This window comes from Protopterus annectens, chromosome 11.part0 (genome assembly GCF_019279795.1).
Source record: "Protopterus annectens isolate FY-2018-M chromosome 11.part0, PAN1.0, whole genome shotgun sequence".
NCBI lineage: Eukaryota > Metazoa > Chordata > Ceratodontiformes > Protopteridae > Protopterus > Protopterus annectens.
This window is the reverse complement of record NC_056745.1, coordinates 453,121,894-453,143,447: the sequence shown is the minus strand read 5'-3', so window position 1 is coordinate 453,143,447 and position 21,554 is coordinate 453,121,894. Positions and strand designations below refer to the sequence as shown.

The 21,554-nt window shown below is 37.4% G+C and overlaps 1 protein-coding gene across 1 annotated transcript in view; it reads left to right on the top strand.

Moving 5' to 3' along the window:
• The first annotated feature begins 2,034 nt into the window (after nt 1–2,034).
• Nucleotides 2,035–21,554, top strand: part of LOC122814954 (homeodomain-interacting protein kinase 2-like) — a 176,793-nt gene continuing 157,273 nt past the window's right edge. The window contains exon 1 of the mRNA XM_044087213.1: nt 2,035–2,650. Coding sequence (XP_043943148.1) covers nt 2,035–2,650 — 616 coding nt within the window. The remainder of the gene's footprint in view (nt 2,651–21,554) is intronic.

Sequence of the window (21,554 nt, the reverse complement as noted above, 5' to 3'; positions counted from 1 at the left end):
GACTCAAGGGATACTAACCTCGAGTCCAGTGTGTCCGTAATGTCAACAGTCCCATTTCTAAAGAAGCCATAGTCCGTTTTCTTCCAGTCGCTCAGGCGGTCACAGTTTTGGTTAAAAACACAATTTCCACCTCTACTGGAGTTTGCGTTGTTCGTTTGATGTGTATCATCAATGGAATCCAAGTTTTGCTGACTAACATTGCATTTTCACAATAAATATTACTGTTCTGATGAAGTCAACTGACGAAAGCGCTTAACATTTTGTTGTTTATTGTGAAAATAAACTGTGTCTTTGTGGTTGGAGGATATTGGCTATGAGGTGAATTTGTTTTTGGACATTTTGGTTGAGTTTCACCTGTTTCTGGCACCTATCTCTGGTTAATGTGTTTTCACGGTGTGTTGTAGCCTCCTCGACCAAACTATGGATACCAACAAATTATCCCCTGTCTTTGAGGATGAATTCGATTCAGTTCCTTTTCCCTGTGGGCAGAGGGGTGAGGAAAACAGTGATAGCTTGTTGCAGCTAATTCTTAATTTAACTAACAAGGTCTCCGAATTACAAGAAGCGGTTGTCCGCTTACAAAAAACACCAAATCCACCACTTCCGGTTTCCGGTAGCGAGAATCCACTCGCGCAAAGAGAAGTAAGAGAGGTTTCTCAGGGCACCTCGAATAGATGCAATGTTAGTCAGTGAAACTTGGATTCCATTGATGATACACGTCAAATGAACAATGCAAACTCTAGTAGAGGTGGAAATTGTGTTTTTAACCAAAACTGTGACCGCCTGAGCGACTGGAAGAAAACGGACTATGGCTTCTTTAGAAATGGGACTGTTGACATTACGGACACACTGGACTCGAGGTTAGTATCCCTTGAGTCTAAGCTATATAAAGTTAGAGCTTTGCAGTGTGACAACGCATACCTTAAAGAATGTGTGGAAAAGAAAAGGGTGCCAAAAGGTTTACGTATTTTTAAATTTCCGAATGGCCTCAAGAAGGGGCAACCAGAGGTTTGTGAACTGTTGGAAATGTTTGACAGGCACGGTTTGGAATTGCTGGATTTTATTATAAGAATTAACAACAAGAGAATTGATGGACTTTTAAAAGAAATTGACGAATTTAATAATTATATTTTGAATTATGTAAATTTTAATAGAATTAATTTTAGATATAATAATATATTTGATAAGTTGAACATGATGTTGGCATGAATATAGATAGGAAAAAGAAAAAACTGCTCAGGTATGATTATGAATATAAACACAATATTGCATACCCTTTCCCTAAGGCATACTGTGATGGTGAGAACACTATTGGTAATACTCAGACTAATGAGGGAGTAGCAAGAGGTCCAATGCACATGGACAGGCAGGGGTTGGTTAACAACCATTATGATTCTGAATTTCCCCCTTTTAGAAGGTATGCTAGATTACAACATAAAAACAGTTTTAGGGAAGAACAAGTTTTTTTAGGAGCTCAAGGAGGAGGGGGGAGGAAAAACAGCTACACGGGACAACCGAGTTGGAAAAAGAACAGTTAACCCCAGTCATAGACAGTGATCCAGACTTAGAGCTTGTAGATTCGAGGATTATTAGGTCTGAATTGGATGGTTTGCTTTTCACATACAAGGGTTTAGAATTTTTAATTATGCAGGTATTAATATAAATGAAGACCTGTTCCATTTATTTATGAAAGGTATAAAATTTGTACCTTCTAATAAGGTAAGAATCAGTGACACTCTAACTGAGTTAAAGCTCTTTGTAAGAAAATTAAATCTGAGCCTTTTATACAAAGACTCTATCAGGGAAACTTATACTGGTGGAACATCTTCATGCTTGAAAAAAAAGAGCTGTTTTAATCCACCGTTACATCCCCTGTTGAATACCTTTGAAAAAATATGTTGCCAGGAAATATATCAGAAATTGAAGGAACATAAACCAAAACATTTTAACTTAACTAGGATTGAGAAATTACTATTAGAACAACTGAGAAGTGATAACAATTTAAGGTTTATGAAACCTGACAAGGGGGGAGGTATGACTGTTGTGAATAAGGTTGATTATAACAACAAGATTTTTTGCATGTTGCAAGATGAAACTAAATATGAATGTGTGTCGAAGAATGAAATCAACATATCTTATAGGAAGATCAGGTTATTATTAGAGGATTCACTATTTCAAGGGGCAATTAATGAAGAAATGTATAATTTTTTGTATATTGAACAACCTATTATTCCAGTTGCCTTTGGGATACCTAAGACTCACAAAAATGTAAGTGATCCACCATATAGGTTAATAATTGCTGGTAACAATAGTGTTACATACCCTTTGGGGGTGTTTGTGGACCGTATCGTTAGGAAAAGCTTGGTGCCCATTGAGCATATATTGATCGACTCCTGGGATTTTTTAAAAAGAATTAAGAATGAATACTATGGTAATGAAGTGTGTTTCTCTACTATTGATGTGGTCAATTTATTTACTTCAATTCCACATGAGAAGGGTTTAGAGTTCTTCCATGAGGCATTGGTTGAAAAGACTAATTTGGGTAACACCATGATTAACTTCATTATGTTCTTGATGGAAGTTATTCTAAAAAACAACTTTTTCATGTTTGAAGGGGAATTTTTTCGGCAAGTTGCTGGTGTAGCCATGGGTAACAGTTGTGCCCCCCTTTTTGCTAATTTAGTTATGTATAAATGGGAGACTAACTTTATTTTTCGGAGCACATTTACAGATAAGTGATTGGTTTATCTTAGGTTTTTAGACAATTTATTTATTTTATGGAAGGTAGATGGTTCTCATGATATTTTTATGGAGTTTTTAAATGACAGATGTGAGTATTTTAAATTTACAGGTTCCTTCGGGTCCTCTAATATCAACTATTTAGATGTATTTTTGTATAAAGATCTTGGTAAATGCTGTTTCCAGTCTTGTATTTATAGGAAACCGGCATTTTCAAATGACTATCTAGCTTTTTCTAGTTGTCATCCCTACTATGTTAAAAGGAACATAGTTAAGGGACAAATGGTCCGTGTTGTGAGAATGTGCTCTGATATAGATTTTGTGATCTCTGAAACAGATAAGTTGGTTGACATGTTTATAGCTAGGGGTTATCCTTTGAAGTTTGTGAATGACATTAAGGAACAAGTGGTTAAAGAATGGGGTTTGAGATTTAAACCATTACTTGGTACCACTGAGATTACCCCTGTACAAGATAGCAACACTGGTTTGGACTACACTAAATCCATGGTGTTGATTGAGGGTGAAACATCTGTCCAAGTTAGAAACATTATTTTGAATAATTGGAGTATGTTTAAGTGTAATCAGGAATTATGGTCTACTGTTGGCAACAAACCTTCTTTCACTTATAAGGTTAACAGGAATTTAAAAAGTTTATTGGAAAATCATGGGCAGGCAAGGAAAACCAATAACAGGGGGACCATTAAATGTGGCGCCTGCGATTATAGTAAATATATTATTAGTACCCCGTCTGTGCTGTTGGGACCTTACAATATTGAAGTGAGTTTCAGAACAGGGACCTGCAACACTTTAGGTGTTGTTTATTTAGCAGTATGCCAGCCGTGTAAACAATATTATGTAGGAAAGACGGAAAGAAAGTTATGTAGGAGGATTTATGAGCACCTATATAGAATTTCTAAAAATGATGAAAAAAAACGCACCATTTAAACACATTAAAGCTTTTCCTAATCACTTTTTTCAGTTTGGTATTCTTGAAGTGGTAGGTAAGGATATAAGAGGTGAGGATTGGAATAACCAACTTTTAAGGGCAGAAGCTAGATGGCAATTAGAATTGAATGCCACTGTCCCACCTGGTCTAAATGACCACGTAAGCATTAAATCTGAGTTTAAATTTAGAGCTTACAAATTGTGAAAGGCAATATGCAATATGTTTTATGTTTTAGGCTTTATTACATCTTACTATATTAGTGTGACATCATATTTATTGTAATCATTATCATATAATATATATTTTTTTATATGGAAGTTTTATAATCTATTTTTCTATTGCTTATTTATTCATCATTTTTTTCTTTAAGAATTGTTTTGCTTTGATGATTGGTTAATTGATTTTTAATTGGGGGTAATGGCTGATACTTAAGTGAATGTTTTTTCATGTATTACTGTTCTGATGAAGTCAACTGATGAAAGCGCTTAACATTTTGTTGTTTATTTTGAAAATAAACTGTGTCTTTGTGGTTGGAGGATATTGGCTACGAGGTGAATTTGTTTTTGGACATTTTGGTTGAGTTTCACCTATTTCTGGCACCTATCTCTGTATCAGAAACATCTTACATGAGGCATGTTGACATTCACAAATGATACATAACCATTTACAAAATTGAGACAGATGTGCTGGCAGTATCCCTCCTTTGTCACATTTCTATATACATCATGTTGACATTCACAAATGACATACAATTATTCACAAAATTCCAGTCAGCTGGGCTGGCAGTATCCCCTTTTGTCACACTGTCCTATCAATGAAAGAACATTTCTGAAAGAACAATTTGGCCTGCTGAAAAACTATTTTCTCTGGATTGAGATAAGGATGCAGACAAAGAAGGCATCAACACAAGAAAAGAATGCTTTTATGAAGGACAAAGTTTTGAAACTATAAATGTAGTTGTAAAAGACTTTTTGATGGATATTCCTGTAATCTGAGTCAGCTGAGGAAGTGCAGTGTACATGTCAGTAATCTATGTTATGAAGAAAATGTGTATAATCTCACAGTAGTACTTAGTCAGCTTGTTTCAATAAATCTATCATTCTATGAATATACAGTTGTAGAGTTTGTATGTGTGCCTGTTGCTGTTAATTCAATTTAAAAGTGGCATTCCAGACTTAATTCATACCTTTTAAATATTCATAAAAATACTATGACAAGCACTAGTATTTTGTTGGCACCAACCTCAATCAGGCAGACAGAAAATGTTGGATGTGTGAAGGGGAAGAAAGAGGTAATTGGGAACATATTTTCTGAGAGTGTGGTGAGCTGTCAGACTTTATGGATTCCCTGCATAATGCTTTGTCATAGATGCTGGGTGGGCAGATTGGTCTGATAAGGGAGATGATTTTTCTGAGCTATGATACAGAATCAGAATTTCCAAGACATGTTATGGCCTTGCTGTGTCTAATAATGGTGGCTGCCAAAAAAGTAATTACTAGAAAATGGAAATCAAAATCTAAACCAACTATACTAGAAGTAGTGAATATAGTAAGAGAGATAAAACAACTGGAATTGAGATCTTTAGAAAAGGGTAGGAGCAAACTACATAGGAAAAAAATGGGAACTGTGGCAACAATACATACAAGGGAGGAATGTGGTTTAAAAGCCGTCAGGACTTAAATTATCTAGGTAATGTTTAGGTTCATAGGTTCATAGGTTCATACTAGGCTATCTGCCCTAGGGCATTTATAAGCCTAGCCAGAGTATGTTTGGCTTTCGCCACCCATTTTAAATTAATTTTGCTATGCCCTTTTTCGAGGTTAGTATACTGTGCCTCTGCCTAACAGTGACACAGAAGTGATACCCGGGGTAAACCTACGATCTCCCATCCACTCATCAAGATTCCTCTTGAAGAGAGTCAATGAGGGACTCTGCCTAACCTGGACTGGGATTTTATTCCAGAGTGAAGGGAGCCGCTGGGTTATGAATCTGTCCCTCCAGCATGTCCTATTTATTTCAGTGCTGAGGTTCAAGTCTCTCGAGTGTGTAGCTCGATGGGATTTGGATTTTTTGAGGTGCAGCATGTCCCTTAATTCCGGGTTGGACATGGCTTTATACGTCAGGCACAGGTTGCCTCTGAGCAGGCGGTATGCCACTGAATAGAGCTGGAGTTTCTTTAACCGGGCAGCATATGGTATCTGTTTGAGCCCTTTGATCCTCTTGGTGAGGTACTTTTGGGGTCTTTCCAGTTGCTGCAGGTGTTTGGTAAGGTACATCCCAAAAGGGGCATTGTACTCGATTATGGGCCTGATGAGGGATGAGTAAAGAGGCACGATGACCTCCCCCAATCTAGATGTGAATCCCTTCATGATTAGGTGGGCTATATAAAATGTTTTTCTAACCACTTTGGCCACGTGGTTGTCAAATGAGAGATTGCTATCAACTTGGGTCCCCAGGTCCCTAATTACTTCTTCTGTACTTAATGGATTACCACCAATGTGGTAATTTGTGGGCACTTTGTTTTTGCTAAAGGGGATGACTATACACTTTTTGTCATTTAGCTTGAGGCCATGGCTCTGGCACCAGTTGTCTGTTTCTATGAGGCCCTTTTGGAGGATGCTTGTGTCGGCTGGAGAGTCGATTATGGCGCCCAGTTTGCAGTCATCTGCAAACTTGGTCAGCCACAGTCCTTCTGTGTTGGCCTGTACCTCTGAGAAATATATACTGAACAAGAGAGGTCCCAGGACTGAGCCTTGTGGAACGCCACTTGTAACTGGTTTGGAGTCCGACATGGCTCCAGCAATTCTAACCATGTGGGTTCTGTCCTTGAGCCAGTTTGCAACCCATCTAGTGACATAGAGGTTTATATTTAAGCTGGTGAGCTTATCTATAATGCCCGAGTGGGGTATTGTATCGAAGGCTTTTGCGAGGTCCAGGTAGGCTGTGTGGACCACCTTCCCTTCATCAATGGCTTTGGTGACTGTTTCAAAGAAGTAGACCTGGTTTAAGAGGCAGGATCTGCCCTTAACAAAGCCGAACTGGGTAGGATCCAGTGTCTGTAGGTCCCCAATATCTTTATTTATGAGGTCCATGATGATCCTTTCCATAGCTTTGCAGACCAAGCTAGTCAGGCTTATGGGGCGATAGTTTCCAGGGTCTGTTGAGGCACCACCTTTGTAGAGAGGGACCACTGTTGCTGTACGCCACTCTTTGGGTACATATCCTGTAGTAAGGCTGAAATTGAACATTAGTTTTATGTTTGGGTTTAGCTCTTCTTGGAGTTCATGTAGGACACAGCCCGGGACACCATCTGGTCCCATTGATGCTGTGTTTTTTGCTTTGGAGAGGGCGGCTCTTACCTGAGCATCTGAGATGTCAGAGGGGCAGCACTCTGCTGGGATAGATATTTGCCCTTTTGGTGGGGAGGGGGGGGAGAAGTTTGCGCTAAACCTGTCAGCTAAGATGTTGGCAATGTCTGTGGGTTTGGTGTATTTTTTGTCATTTTGGACTAATTCTGAGCATATCTGGGAATTCCCACCCAGGTTCCTAACATAACTAAAGAAACCTTGTGATTATCCTTAGTGTCCTGTGCAATTTTTCTCTCGAAGCTGGTCTTAGACGATTTTATGAGTGCCCTTAGTTTTTTGCTAATACTGATCAGAGATGCCTTCCTTTTTGGGATTTTGCTCTATCATGTAGTAGCTTCCTCCTTCTATTGTATAGTTTGTTTATGGCTGGGGTCCACCAGACAGGACATCTGCCTTTGGAGGATTGGGTCTTGGTTTTATTTGGGATTGCATGATCCATGCATTCCTGAAGGTGTTCATAGAATGCATTTATAAAGGATTCTGTGGTCTGGGCCGTATTTTCCACAGGCCCGGGAGCTTTGAAGGATTCCACCTCGGTTTTGAGGAGTGTGAAATTTGCTTTAGAGAAGTTTTTCACTGTGGTTTTCTGGGCAGGGGCTGGGGTTGGGATGTGAATATCCAGTGAGATCAGTTTATGGTCTGATCTTACCAGTGAGGGATACACTTCTGGTCTGGAGCATAGAGTCCCCATGTTGGTGATGATCAGGTCCAGTATGTTTTCCCCTCTTGTGGGAGTGGTAACAAGTTGTTCCATAGCATTTGAGTTTATGAATTCTAGGAACCTTTGGGCTAGGGTGTTGGAGCTAGAGTAATGCTCCCAGTCTATGTTTGGGTAGTTGAAGTCACCCAATATAATGGTGTTTGGAGAGACCTTCATATTTTCCAGTGTTCTCAGGAAGGCCGAGTGGGGTTCCTGTGTTTGGGAGGGTGGTCTGTAGCAGGCTATAAACTGGAAGGCAGTTTTACCCACTGTTAGTTGCACATGGATAGTCTCGATGCTTCGTGCTTTGCCACCAACCTGGAGGTGTGGGTATCTTTGATGAATATCGATACTCCCCTCCTTTGTGGTTCGGTCCAAGTTTTGGGGCGAAAAGCATGGTATGAGGTATAACCTGGTAGTGCTGGGGTGCTCTCGGGAGCCCTGAACCAGGTTTCTGTTACTGCACAGATATCGATGTTCTCCATGCTAAGGAGAGTTTCAAGTGCGTGCATCTTGAGGTTTAGACTTCTGGCGTTGAGTAGCATTACTCTTAGTTTCTTATCCCTTGTGATACCTATGGAGGTGGGTTTGTCTTTTGAGCCTTGCCTAAAAAAGGCACTATGGGGGTAGCAAGAGCCTTTGCCAATATCCGAAAGCCCAGGGGTGACAGGTGCAAGCCGTCCCTAGCGAAGCATCGTGGCTTGTCGTGCATATCATCCCAGGCTGACAGGCATTGGATCCCCTTTGAATGACACCAGTACTTAAGCCAATTGTTGAAATTGATCATCTTGTCTTCATATTGTGGCATCATTCTTGGTGAGTCTGAGTGAGAAAGATCAGTTAGAATATAAGTGATGTATAATGTTTGTAACTGGGAGTGCGTCAGTATGGTTTGTGATGTAAAATGCTTGCAATTAGGATTGCGTTTGTGTGGTTTGTTTTCATTTATATAAATGTATGATTGGCTATGTAGTAAGTGATGGTTTAATAAAGATGTTTCTTGTTTTTAAAAATGGCAGGACTTCAATAATTTATGTAATATTGCTTAGGTTATATGATATATAACAATATATGTGAAGTATAATGTTTGTTATGCTAATATAGTTTGATTACTTTGATGCAAATGCAAATTTGCCTGTGTCACAAGTGATAATTCAATAAAAGTGTTTGAAAAAAATGCAGTCAGTCTTGAACAACTCAGCAGTATCAGGAACTTCTAAGTGCGTGAAACAAGATTTCGTCTTTGCATCTGCTCTGACATATTCACCAAAACGTCTGGCAGACAGTGAGTATCCAGTTTGCAGTTTTAATATACAGACTGATCACCTGTTAACCATTTCTGAAAATGGTAAGCCTCTTTCTAAAATAACATGGATACCAGCAGGGACATAAGTGCTAAATGCATACATTTTGTGGCTATAGACTTAAACCAGACTCGTGATAAAGTTTGAACATTATTACATCATGGGATTGATACCATGGTATGAACAAGCCAGTAGTGATGTTAAATGTAATAATGCCAGTTTCTACCTTTTATAGAGAATTCCAGTCATTTTTAGATCATGCTAAAAGTTTACAGGTTGTAGAGGCAGCTGAAATATTTCATACATACTGCTTGTGGTGGAATGCTTTTAATAACAAACAGCTGGATAATAAGTTCACAGAACATAAGGAAATACACATACCAATGTTAAAGAAACATGACATACAGATTAGGAAGTATATGCAAAATGTATTACACATTTTGAATAGTGCTGATGTTGCTGTACGTACTGTTATGGACATGGGTGGAGCACTGACACATAAACTCTTACACTCGAGGTACAGGATGCACAATAGAAACTTTTAAATGACATGGCAAAGGAAGTATGATTACACATTAAAAGAGGGGAATTACGGAAAAGTAAAAATGCTACAGAATGTATAATAGTGTACACAGATGACACTTGTAAAAATCTACATGCAGTAGTTTATGCAAATATACAGAATTTCAAAAATCCAAAATCCACCAAGCCTTGAACTAGCCAACCATTCGACAATTAAGTGTCCCAAGCTGTTGCAAGTAAAAATGTGTTTAATCCAACAAAGTGAAGCAAGATACAAGGCAAAACATCTGGCAAGCACTTTTATCTCTGTAAATACAAGACTTTATTAAACCACATTACTTCCCAGCATACGTCTTAATATAATACATACCATTCAATTGAGTAATTAACACTTCATAAAACAATCAACAACAGCAGTTGTTAAAGGAAACATACAAAATGTAAAAAAATCACATAAATTTAAAACAATTAAAGGTCATTGTCCATAAAACAAGAACTCTAGCTGTCAATAATAAAATTAAAAATGAAAAGGTTTTGGTTCCTAAATATTTATAAAACAAGGGCTCTTTCTTTCAGTATTGGAATCAATGAAAGATGGTCATTTATACCTGGAGGACTATTGGCATCTAATTTCAATTGCCATCTAAGTTCACTTTTACAAATAATATTATACAAATAATAGCATTTGTAAAAGCGAACTTGGATGGCAATTGAAATTAGGTGCCAATAGGTCTCCAGGTATGAATGAACATCTTTACTGACACTTAATTGTTTTACTTTGTTGGATTAAACACATTTTACTTGCAACAGCTTGGGACACTTAATTGTCAAGTGGTTGGTTTGTTCAAGGCTTGGTGGATTTTGTTTTTTTTTTTAAGTTACATGTTTTCCACCTTATGCTTTTTTTGTGTTGTTAAATATACAGAATTTTAAAAAATTGGTTACGACAGAAACATACAGACTTATGGGTTAAAGATAACATAAATTCCAGTAGAGCAAAGATTCCAGGTAGGAATCTGACACATTTTTTACCTTTCCCCATGAAGTTTCGGGAAGTATCGAGAACCAGCTCAAGCAGTCGGGGGCAGAGAAAACGGAAATTCTCAGGAGGGAACATAGAAACCAGACAACGAGCCAGGAACTAAATTTATTTGTTTTTAACTACTCAAGGTTTGAACTGAATTCTGCAGACTGTTCTCATTTAAATAAAGGTTTATCCTTTATTCCGTCGCAAGGCAGTAGCCTTAGCGAGCTTTTAACTGATTTAAGATTGTTTGGACATGCACTAATGTTTAGTAATGAAAATAGGGCAGGTATGCAGTCATTCAATAGATTTAAACGCAAGAGTACATTCATACCGAGTCTTTCAGCTAATATGGAATGTTTCATTAAAATGTGTGAGAAGGATTTTTATTCTTATTTTTTACATCAAACACGTAAATGTTTGTATTTTAATATGAGTAAGGAAGAACAGCAATCTCTGTTTTCTTTATCCAAAAATACTGAACTAACTGTGAAACCCGCTGATAAGGGAGGGGGTATAGTGTTGCTTGATACATCTGTTTATGTTGAAATAATGACAGAAATGTTGAATGATGTAAATACTTACACCAAGATTAATCAGGAAACCTTCAGTAAAATAGTTAGGAAGGTATATGATGATCTATATGATCTGCTAATGTGCAGACAGATTACTGAGGAATTATATAACTACTTTTTAGTTGAATTTCCGTTAAGTCCCTACATTAAAGGTCTACCTAAGGTCCATAAAAATATTCTTCCCCTCCCAATGTGACCCATTGTGGCAGGAGAAGGATGGGGGACAGAGAAAGTATCTATATACATAGAGACTTTACTAGGACCTTTGACAAAAAGTATACCCACTATTTTAAAAGACACATATCAGCTATTAGATGAATTAAATGATATATCGGCACAGGAATTACCTTCTTCCTGTATTTTGGTAACTCTTGATGTTAAGAATTTATTTACATCATTCCCGAATGACTATGGGATTGAGGCCATTAGAGATATTCTAAATTCAACATATGGATTTAGTAATAAACAACAGAAACTTATTTGTACTTATTGGATACCGTGTTGTCTAATAATGTTTTTATGTTCAATGATGTGTTATATGCACAAAAATGGAGTGTCACTATGGGCACCCCATGTGCAAATTCGTATGCAAATCTTGTAGTGTACTATTGGGAGAAGACATTTTTATTCAACAGTGCATTCTATCCACACGTGCTTTTATATAAACGTTTTGTGGACGACATACTACTCTTTTGGAGGAGCAGTATGGATATGCTAGAGGCGTTTGTAGAATTTCTTGAGACAACTACAGATTTCTTAAGATTTACTTTGGAATCATCATATACAAAGATTGATTTTTTAGATATAACTATAATTAAAGATCCACAGGGTTATATATCTACTTCTTTATATAGGAAGCCATGTTGGAAGAATTCACTGTTGCATTTCAATAGTATGCACCCTCGTTTTGTATTCTCCAATGTTGTTAAAAGTCAATGCATAAGAATTACTAAGATTTGCAAGAATGATGAAGACGTGCATGAACAACTGGATTATATGGAGAAATTGTTCCTAGAAAGAGGATATAATAGTATCATGGTACATAGAATGAAGGGATCCATTTTAGATATACTGAATAGTGATGCAACCAGGAAAGGTATGAATTTAGTTGGTCCTATAAAATTTTCTGATAAAAATATTTTTGATAAAAAATTTTCTGATGACAATAGAGTTGCATTTACAACTAGATATACCAATGATAATAAAAGAATAGTTGATATTATTAAGAGGAATTGGCATGTGTTAACAGTAGATCCTAATATATTAAAAATTGTAGGGGAAATTCCTTTGTTTAGGTATAGAAATAGTAAGAATTTAAAGAGATTACTATGTACAGAACATACCGATATGGAACAGAATATGACTTTTGGAAAACGGATGCAATTAGGTACCTTTCCATGCAATAAATGTAGGAAGTGTAACTATATTACAGATGAGCAATATTTTGCCCATCCTGTATTAGACTATACGTTTATACCTAGGTTTTATGCAACATGTGAAGACATGAATTTGATCTATCTAGCGACCTGTATGAAATGCACATCCTTTTATGTAGGAATGACATCAAGGAAACTAAAAGATAGGATATATAATCATGTATATGATATTAGGAAGATGAATCAACAGAATGCACTAGTTAAACATATTGCAATTCATACGGATCATTGTTTTAAATTTAGGGTTTTACAGTTAGTTACTAATAATAGGAGGGGTGGAGATAAAATGAATTTTTTAGAGTCAGTAGAATTATGCTGGATCTTCAAACTGCGAGCACATATGGATCCTGGTCTTAACCAGTTTGTCAGTATTAAACCCATACTTGCTGCTCGTAGGTAATTAGCTAGTTAATGAAATAAAAAAGCTAGTGATTTTTATAAGATTATTAATACATGTATGAAATGAGTATTTATTATGAATCTTACATTATATGAATTATATATGGATATATTTTAATAATTATATATATATTTAGTTATTGAAATAGTATATATCATTTATTTGTTTATTATTATTCTTTAGTATTCATTGAATGGTTCATGCATGCATGTATATATATATATATATATATATATATATATATATATATATATATGGGTCTACTACTAATGACCGAAACGACGATTCCCCGACAGAAAACTCACCGACGCCAGATGACCGACAGGTAAGTGTACCGACAGGGTGATTTGCCGACAGCGGAAAGACCGACAAGGGAATGTGCGATCGCGACGCGGTAAGTGTGCGATGGTGATGGAGTTAGGAGCGGTCAGGTAAGTGCTCGAGATTGTGGGATGTCGGGTTAGGCTGTGGGAAAGGTGAGTGTGTGTTCGTGTCGGAGGTATGGTTCGGGTAAGGTAAGTGTGTGCTAGTGAGGGACTGTAGTTTAGGGACGGGTTAAGTGAGTTAGGGTTAGGGTGCAGGTAGGTGAAGTGTGCGTTAGTGTCGGAGCTTGGGCTAGGGGTGGGTTAAGTGAGTTAGGGTTAGGGTGCAGGTAGGTGAAGTGTGCGTTAGTGTCGGAGCTTGGGCTAGGGGTGGGTTAAGTGAGTTAGGGTTAGGGTGCAGGTAGGTGATGTGTGCGTTAGTGTCGGAGCTTGGGCTAGGGGTGGGTTAAGTGAGTTAGGGTTAGGGTGCAGGTAGGTGAAGTGTGCGTTAGTGTCGGAGCTTGGGCTAGGGGTGGGTTAAGTGAGTTAGGGTTAGGATGCAGGTAGGTGAAGTGTGCGATAGTGTCGGACCTTAGGGTTAGGGTTTGGGTCAGGGCTAGTGTGTATGCTATGTAGTGTCGCGTGTTGTTTACGCCCGTGTCGGTGTAATGGTGTTCTGTGTTTTGCGTTGTCGGGTTTGTGTCGGGTTTGTGTATTGTCGGTCATCTGGCGTTGGTGAGTTTTCTGTCGGGGAATCGTCGTGTCGGTCATTAGTAGTAGACCCATATATATATATATATATATATATATATATATATATTTATATTTATTTTTTCGTATATTTTCGTATATATTTTTATTCCTATACATTACACATTCTGTATATGCTTAAAGATTTTGTTCATGATAGATGTATGAATATGATAAAGCGTATACATTTTTTAGAAGAACTATGCTGGTATATTACAATGAATTTAATTTACACTGAAATGATATAGAGAAAGATATATAATATACTACAATGGGTTAACCCTGCTTAATTGATTAATTAATTGATTAGATAAATGTTTTAATTGGAATAGGTGGAATATATATTACTTGAATTCTAGTAGTTTAATGAAATCTGAGGAAGCGTGCCCTCGAAGCACGTGAAAGCGCTTATGTATATTTATATGGAATAAACTTCATTTATGATACATTTCGTGGTGGTCCTTTCCTGTATTTTTCTTATATTATACAAATAATAGTATTTGTAAAAGCGAACTTAGATGGCAATTGAAATTAGGTGCCAATAGGTCTCCAGGTATGAATGAACATCTTTCATTGACACTTAATTGTTTTACTTTGTTGGGTTAAACACATTTTTACTTGCAACACCTTGGGACACTTAATTGTCAAGTGGTTGGCTTGTTCAAGGCTTGGTGGATTTTGTTTTTTTTTTAAGTTACTTGTTTTCCACCTTATGCTTTTTTTGTGTTGTTAAATATACAGAATTTTAAAAAATTGGTTACGACAGAAACATACAGACTTATGGGTTAAAGATAACATACATTCCAGTTCAGCTGACACAGCTAAAGTGCTCAAAAAGACATATTAGGTGTGGCCAGTTAGAAAAAAAGAGTAAGCCTACCCATTTATGCTGTGTAATGTATACCAGAAAGGGCAGTCAAGTTAAGTCACAGAATAAAGTGTTTACAGTTACAGATTTGGAAATTTAATTTTTTGCTAGGTTACAGAATGCAAAATTTAAAGTCAGTGCTACATTTTAAAAGTGATAGTACAGTCAAAAGTTCAGATCCCATGAATAAAAAGAGGGCATCATAAATATTAAGCCACAGGTTCAACTCCTATGTTATACTTGAATAAAGGGCAGACAAGTAAAATTTCAGAATTAAATCGCCAAGCAGACACGATCAGATTATAGGCCAGCTGAGCAAGCTAAATTAAAGACAATATTCTTAGCAACAGTTTATACAGTTATACATGTGTTTTTAGAATAAAAAAAGGATTACCAGGTAACATTAAGTGTATTTATGTGGAAACCACTGACACATTAAAGCAATGTGTTCATAAGCTAATGAGAGGGATAGGCAGATATGGAAAGGAGTATTTGCAAGGGACTCAGAAGAAAAACAAGTCAAAAATGAAAAGCAAAAGCAAAAGTTGCAGGATGATAACACAGAGGGTCAAAAGCTTCATAATAAGGTAAGAGAGAGAATACTAAATTGCAGCAATATGACGGTGAATACAATGTAAGATATAAAAGTGAACTGAGTGTTAACCAACAGTGCATGACAATACAAGTTGGTCTAGTACAGAGTAAAGGAAACAGGGTGATGCCCCTGACAATGGACAAAGAGTTATTTGGAATACCATAGAAAAATAATTTTAGACCTTATGGGCAGAGACAAAACAGACTGTGGGAAGTTAAAAGTACCAATTACAGTGGGAGGTGCAAAGGATTATATTATCTTTGACCTCAAGGTTTTTAAGACAGTTCTGTCATTTTACATCAGATAGTAGGGACGTTCATACCAAATTTGAATAAAGATGACAAGGTTATTCATTACAGTCAGAGACTGTAAAATAACACATCACAGCTGAGAAAAGTTCTGAGACAGCTGTAAGAGGTAGGGTTCAAACTATACAAAGACAAAAATACAGTTTTTGAAAGAAGAAGCAACATTTTGAGGAACCGAGGAACCATTATCAGACCAATAGGGAGGACTCCTTGCCAGGAAAGGGTGAGGGGCATTCTGCAATTGCCAAAGCCTTTGACAATTTTGGATCTGCATAAGGCAGATCAAAAAGAAGAGTTGACTCTACAATAGAGTCACACAGTGGAAAAGGCATTTAAAAAGTTAAGGTTGAAGATGGCACAGGCAATGGAGCTGATAGCTCCCACCAGTAAATTACCTCTTGTTTTGCAAGCAGCAGCTGGGAAGGACACACTGTCAGTGATGTTATTACACTCTTGGCCATAAGAGGTATGTCAGGCAATATACACTAATTTATCCTTGCATTAAACAATTTTTGGCCATTTACTGGGGAATAGGACAGACAGATTATTTGACAGTGTTCTGTGTGTTATAGTTCATACTCCAAATTTGATAATCAAGACTTGCTAAATGATGGTGAAATAAACAAAATCACTGTAGGGGTTCATGAGACTGTTTTTTTTCAAAATGAATACCTACTTTCAGTATGAAGAATGTACAAACAGAGGACAAGTACTACTTACCCAATTTTATTGAATTTAAAGGATGGGAAGTACTACACTGGGTTTGCAATAGTGACATTGCAAAAGGGAGACAAACCAATTATGGTTAAGTTACCAGGATACATGTCAGCACAAAAGGCTAGCGACTGTAAAATATGTTTTGCAGCAGTTACATCCAGTAAATATTTACAGTGACAGTGCTTATGTAGTAAAGTCTCTGAGACTACATAGAACAGTGACTGGAGTGATTGGTAAATGGGATATTTTCAAAATTGTAAAAAAAAGACATTATCACAGTTGTAATTGCTATAGTAGACATTATTTTGTTGATCATAATAATGTGCATGTGTTAAAATTTGTATTAAAAAGACGACTAATCAGGTATCTATTGTAATGAATGTAGGTAACAAGGAAGGTAACATAACCAATGGAGACATTATTTTTTGTAAGATTCAAAGTTTGATTTAAATTTTGATTGAAATTTTTTTAGTTTTCAAAACAAAAGGGGGGAATTGATAGAATTATATAAATTAAAACTTGTTTCCCTAATAGAACTAATATGTATTTGATAGAAAAAAATATTTATATAATTTGGTACCTTCACAGTAACAGAGGTTTGTAAAATGTGACATAGCATCTGCAAGTGCAGAAAAGAAATATGCATTGGCTTAACAGAATGTGCTTGTGTGAAACAAAAAGTATTATACTTCTGAATGTTTTTGTAATAAATGACATTAACAATAGAGGCTTGTTGAAATATCCTAAACAGTTGAATGCACACAGCTATTCAAGTAAAAAGGGAAATGGCTACACAGCAGAAACGTTACAGGCTATCCTATCAATGAAAGAACATTTCTAAAAGAACATTTTGGCCTGCTGAAGAAACTGGTTTTCTCTGGAGTGAGATAAGTATGCAGACAAAGAAGGCTTCAATTCAGGAAAAGAATGTTTTCATCAAGGAAAAAGTTTTGAAACTATAAAAGTAGTTGCAAAAGACTTTTTGTTGGACATTTTTTGTAATCTGAGTCATCTGAGGAACTGCCATGTATATGACACTAATCTGTGTTATCATAAAAATATGTATAATCTGACAGTAGTGTTTGGTTGGCTTGTTTCAATAAATCTGTCATTATACGAATATGCAGTTGTGCAGTTAGTCTGTGTATCTGCAGGTAAATTCAGTTTAACAAATCCCACTCTTCAGTCTCTCTTTTTTATGAATGAGGAACTCCTTAACCAGCCTTTTACTGCTTCAGTTGCCAACATCCTTATATATTACAATAGAGGGAGCTGTGAGGTTTGAGTGAGCTGGGATAGTCAGGCATCAACAATCTGGGCTGCTCTTTTTACCCTCACTGAGGGTACCAAAGTGACATTTATGGATGCACCTTTTAAGGGACTTATGCTCCCTAGATCTGAAGCAGCATGATTAAGGCAATGAATGAGAAAGAGAAATTCCTTTCAGCCTCTAGGGTGGTGTTTCTTTCTCCCCAGCATTCGCTTTCCTTCTTGGAACACTGTAACATCCCTCTTTTATAGGATTCAGCCTGGAACCTCTTTTAACATTGAATACCATTGCCAATAATTCTTTCTCCTCTTTCTGCTGAAAATACATACCTACTCCCCACCTACCCCCCCCCCCATGAAATAATGTGTTCAATCCACTTTTTCTTATAACATCTACAATGCTCTCTATATTATTGTATTAGTTTTTATTTTTTCTGGTATTTCTTCCCATTGCATTTGTGCTACAACTTGCTTACTAAATTGCATTCCTACTACATTGATTTCATGCATGGAAAAATGCATCCCACCTATTTTTCACTGTATTGTCAAACCCTCTGCTTTTTGTTGTTTATTCATTCTCAGACTCACTTCTTTTAATTCCACCTCCTCCATCGTCACTATTACTATTCTCATTCATACTGTTTTTTGTCATGACTGTTCATAGCTAGTTACTAGGCACGCAGTCCAGTGATCATTAAGGACTCTATCCTAAATTGTGAATTGCCCAAAAGCACTGCCTGGTTAAGTGACTTGCTTAAGGTCACAAAGTAGGCAAATAAAGGTGGAATGTTTCAAACCCTGTACCCTTAGCACAAGCATAGGAAGCATCTTACTAACAGGTCAGAGCTTTAGTCCTGTGTGTTCTCTGCCAAATCATCTTCATAAGACGTACATACAGGCAGAACCATCCCTTCCTTTATTTTCCATTGAGCTTCTGTTAAATCTCAATGAGAATTTCCTGCTAATACATTCATCACCATAGTAAATGTCTTTCCACTCATCAGGCAACCTTATTTAGCACATTTTTGTAGCTGAACATCATCACCTACCCACCTGTTCACCATAACTTTATTTCATGGGGAATCTCCTATGTGTCTTGGCCATATTTCTGTTAGTCAGTATGAATACAACCAAGGGTCTCCCACGGTAAAAGGCTATGCATAGTCAGTCAACAAAAGGTAAAAATTAAATAAAAGTTTAAAAAAGTTCCTTATTACCGTGACATCTGTTCAAAATGAGAGAGAAAGAGATACACATTTGGGTAGAATGTTAAGATGTTCTTACTTTTGGTTCAGGTTGAGCATTTTGCCTTGATCATACTTGGTTTTCCATCATATTGCTTCTGTTTTGCTTCTACTTATTTAGGGCTTGGGTCCTCTTTAGCCTTCAAGACCTGATATTCTAATAAATGTGATTAAGACAAATGATTACTCATCAGCAGTCTTGTTGAGTGTAGGTATTCTGTCGGTTCTTAGTATAGTCATAGCACTAATATTTATGCAGATTTTAATAATGCACAGGAAGACAAAGGATGTAGTTTTGCATTATTCTAATACAGCTTCAGATCAAAGAAAATTCTCTCCCATGCACTTAGGCCTTGGCCTCTAGTTCTGCTTTTTCTACAGACAAATAAGTAAATTCCACTCTTCAATCTCTCCTTTTTATGAAAGAGGACTCCCTTAGCCAGCCTTTTACTGCTTCAACTGTCAACATCCTTATATAGCACAATAGAGGGAGCTGTGAGGAGTCAGTGAGCTGGGATAGCTATGCATCAACATTCTGGGCTGCTCTTTCTACCTTCACTGAGGACACCAAAGTGATATTTATGGATGTACCTTTTAAGGGACTCTTGCTCCTTGGACCTGAAACAGCATGATTAAGGCACTGAATGAGCAAGCAAAATTCCTTTCAGCCTGTAGGGTGGTGTTCCCTAGCATTCATTTTACAGCTCTCCAAGGAGTCCCAGCTGTTTTTTTTTAAGTACACCCATTAGAGCCCACAGCAGCAGAGAGCTGGATATGGATGGATTTTATCATCCACTTACCATCAATGCTGCTGACTTAATGGCCATGGAATGCAATATTCTCAGATGATCATAGTTTCTGTAAGGGGGTATCATGTCATTCCTGACTTCTGCTCTGGCTGCCATCAGTCAGAGTTGGTTGGTGAGAAGGTCTCTCTCTTCATGTCTCCCAGCGGTACCAAATATATCCATAGAGAGATGGGTGAGTGACTGGAATTCTCAGGAAAGGACGTTCCATTCCTGTTCAAAACAAAATGCCTATTATTTCCATTTTTTGGTTATGATAATTCCTCAGAAAGTGCTGGTGAGGAAGAGGTATCACAGCTCCTCCAAAAAAGAGCCATTCAGAAGGTCCCAGCAGAGAAGTGAGGACTTTAGGATAAATTCTTTCCTGGTGCCCAGAAAAACATAAGATGTGAAGCACATATTGGATTTCAGTGGCCTAAATACCTTTGCCCCATAAGAGTACTTTCACCTTGTGATACTGTAGTCTATCTTTCCATGTCTATAAAGATGTGTTCTTTTGACCTTCAGGATGCTTATCTCCACATAAGAATTGCCAAAGCATCCAGGATTCTCCTTCATTTTTCAACAGGGACCAGTTACTACCAATTCAGGTTCCTGCCATTTAGACTGACTATAACCTCTCATTTGTTTACCAAATGTGTGGCAGTAATATTGGCTTATTTCCACCTGCATGGCATCAATTTTTTTCCCATATTTAGACAACCAGTGTCTCATACCAGATACAGTCTCATATGGCACAGGGATCATTCACTACAATGCTTCCCCTAGGCTGGAGGTTACAATTAGTCTGATGAAGTCACAACTCAATCCTTCACAGAAAAATGTTTCTATAGGGTCCCAATCTATACCAAACTAAAGCCAGTCTAGTTTATTTACCTTTGGAAAGAACACAAAGCATACTGAACAGAGTTTTAGCCCTGGTCCCACAAAGTGATGCATCAGCAGAACTTTCTTTTAAATGTTAGAGCTTATGGCCACAACAGTCTTTGTAATGCTCTATACCAGGATATACATAAGAGTGTTACAATCAGCATTCCTGTCCAAGTGGTTCCAACAAAGGGACACCTGACCAGGAGCAGTTAGGATGTTAGGGATTTGTTATAGAAAACTTGTTCATGGCAGTCCCTTTGTGGTCTGTTCCCCCACTGGCCATAGTTATTGCGGATGCTTGTCCTCTAGAAGCAACATCCTGGAGATGAAAGCAATCTTGGTAACTCTCCAGGAATTGTAGGATGTCCACCCTCCTGGAGTTCTGGTTATTGATTTGGATAGTATATCTTTAGTCTGATATGTCAATAACCAGGACAAAACAAGATTCTTCTCACTATTGCAGATGGATGTAGCTGTTGTCTTGATGCCACATGAGTGGTCATTCAGTTTGGCAATTGCCAGCACACTATACTTGAGGTGGGCATTTCTGATCCGTGACCTGTTTGCATCTCTGATGAACGCCAAGAGACATCCCACCACTCGTTGGTCAGAGCAGAGATGCATTAGTCCAGGACTTTATGCTTTTACCTTGTTTAGTCTGACAATTAATTTCATTCAGATTGCTAGATTACACAGGATCAGGGTAATTTTAGTAGCCTTGTAGTTACCAGACAATTGCAATTTCTACTGTTGCAGTAATTTCAGGTGGAACCTCCTTACAGACTTGCTTTTGTGAAGAATCTGTTTTCTC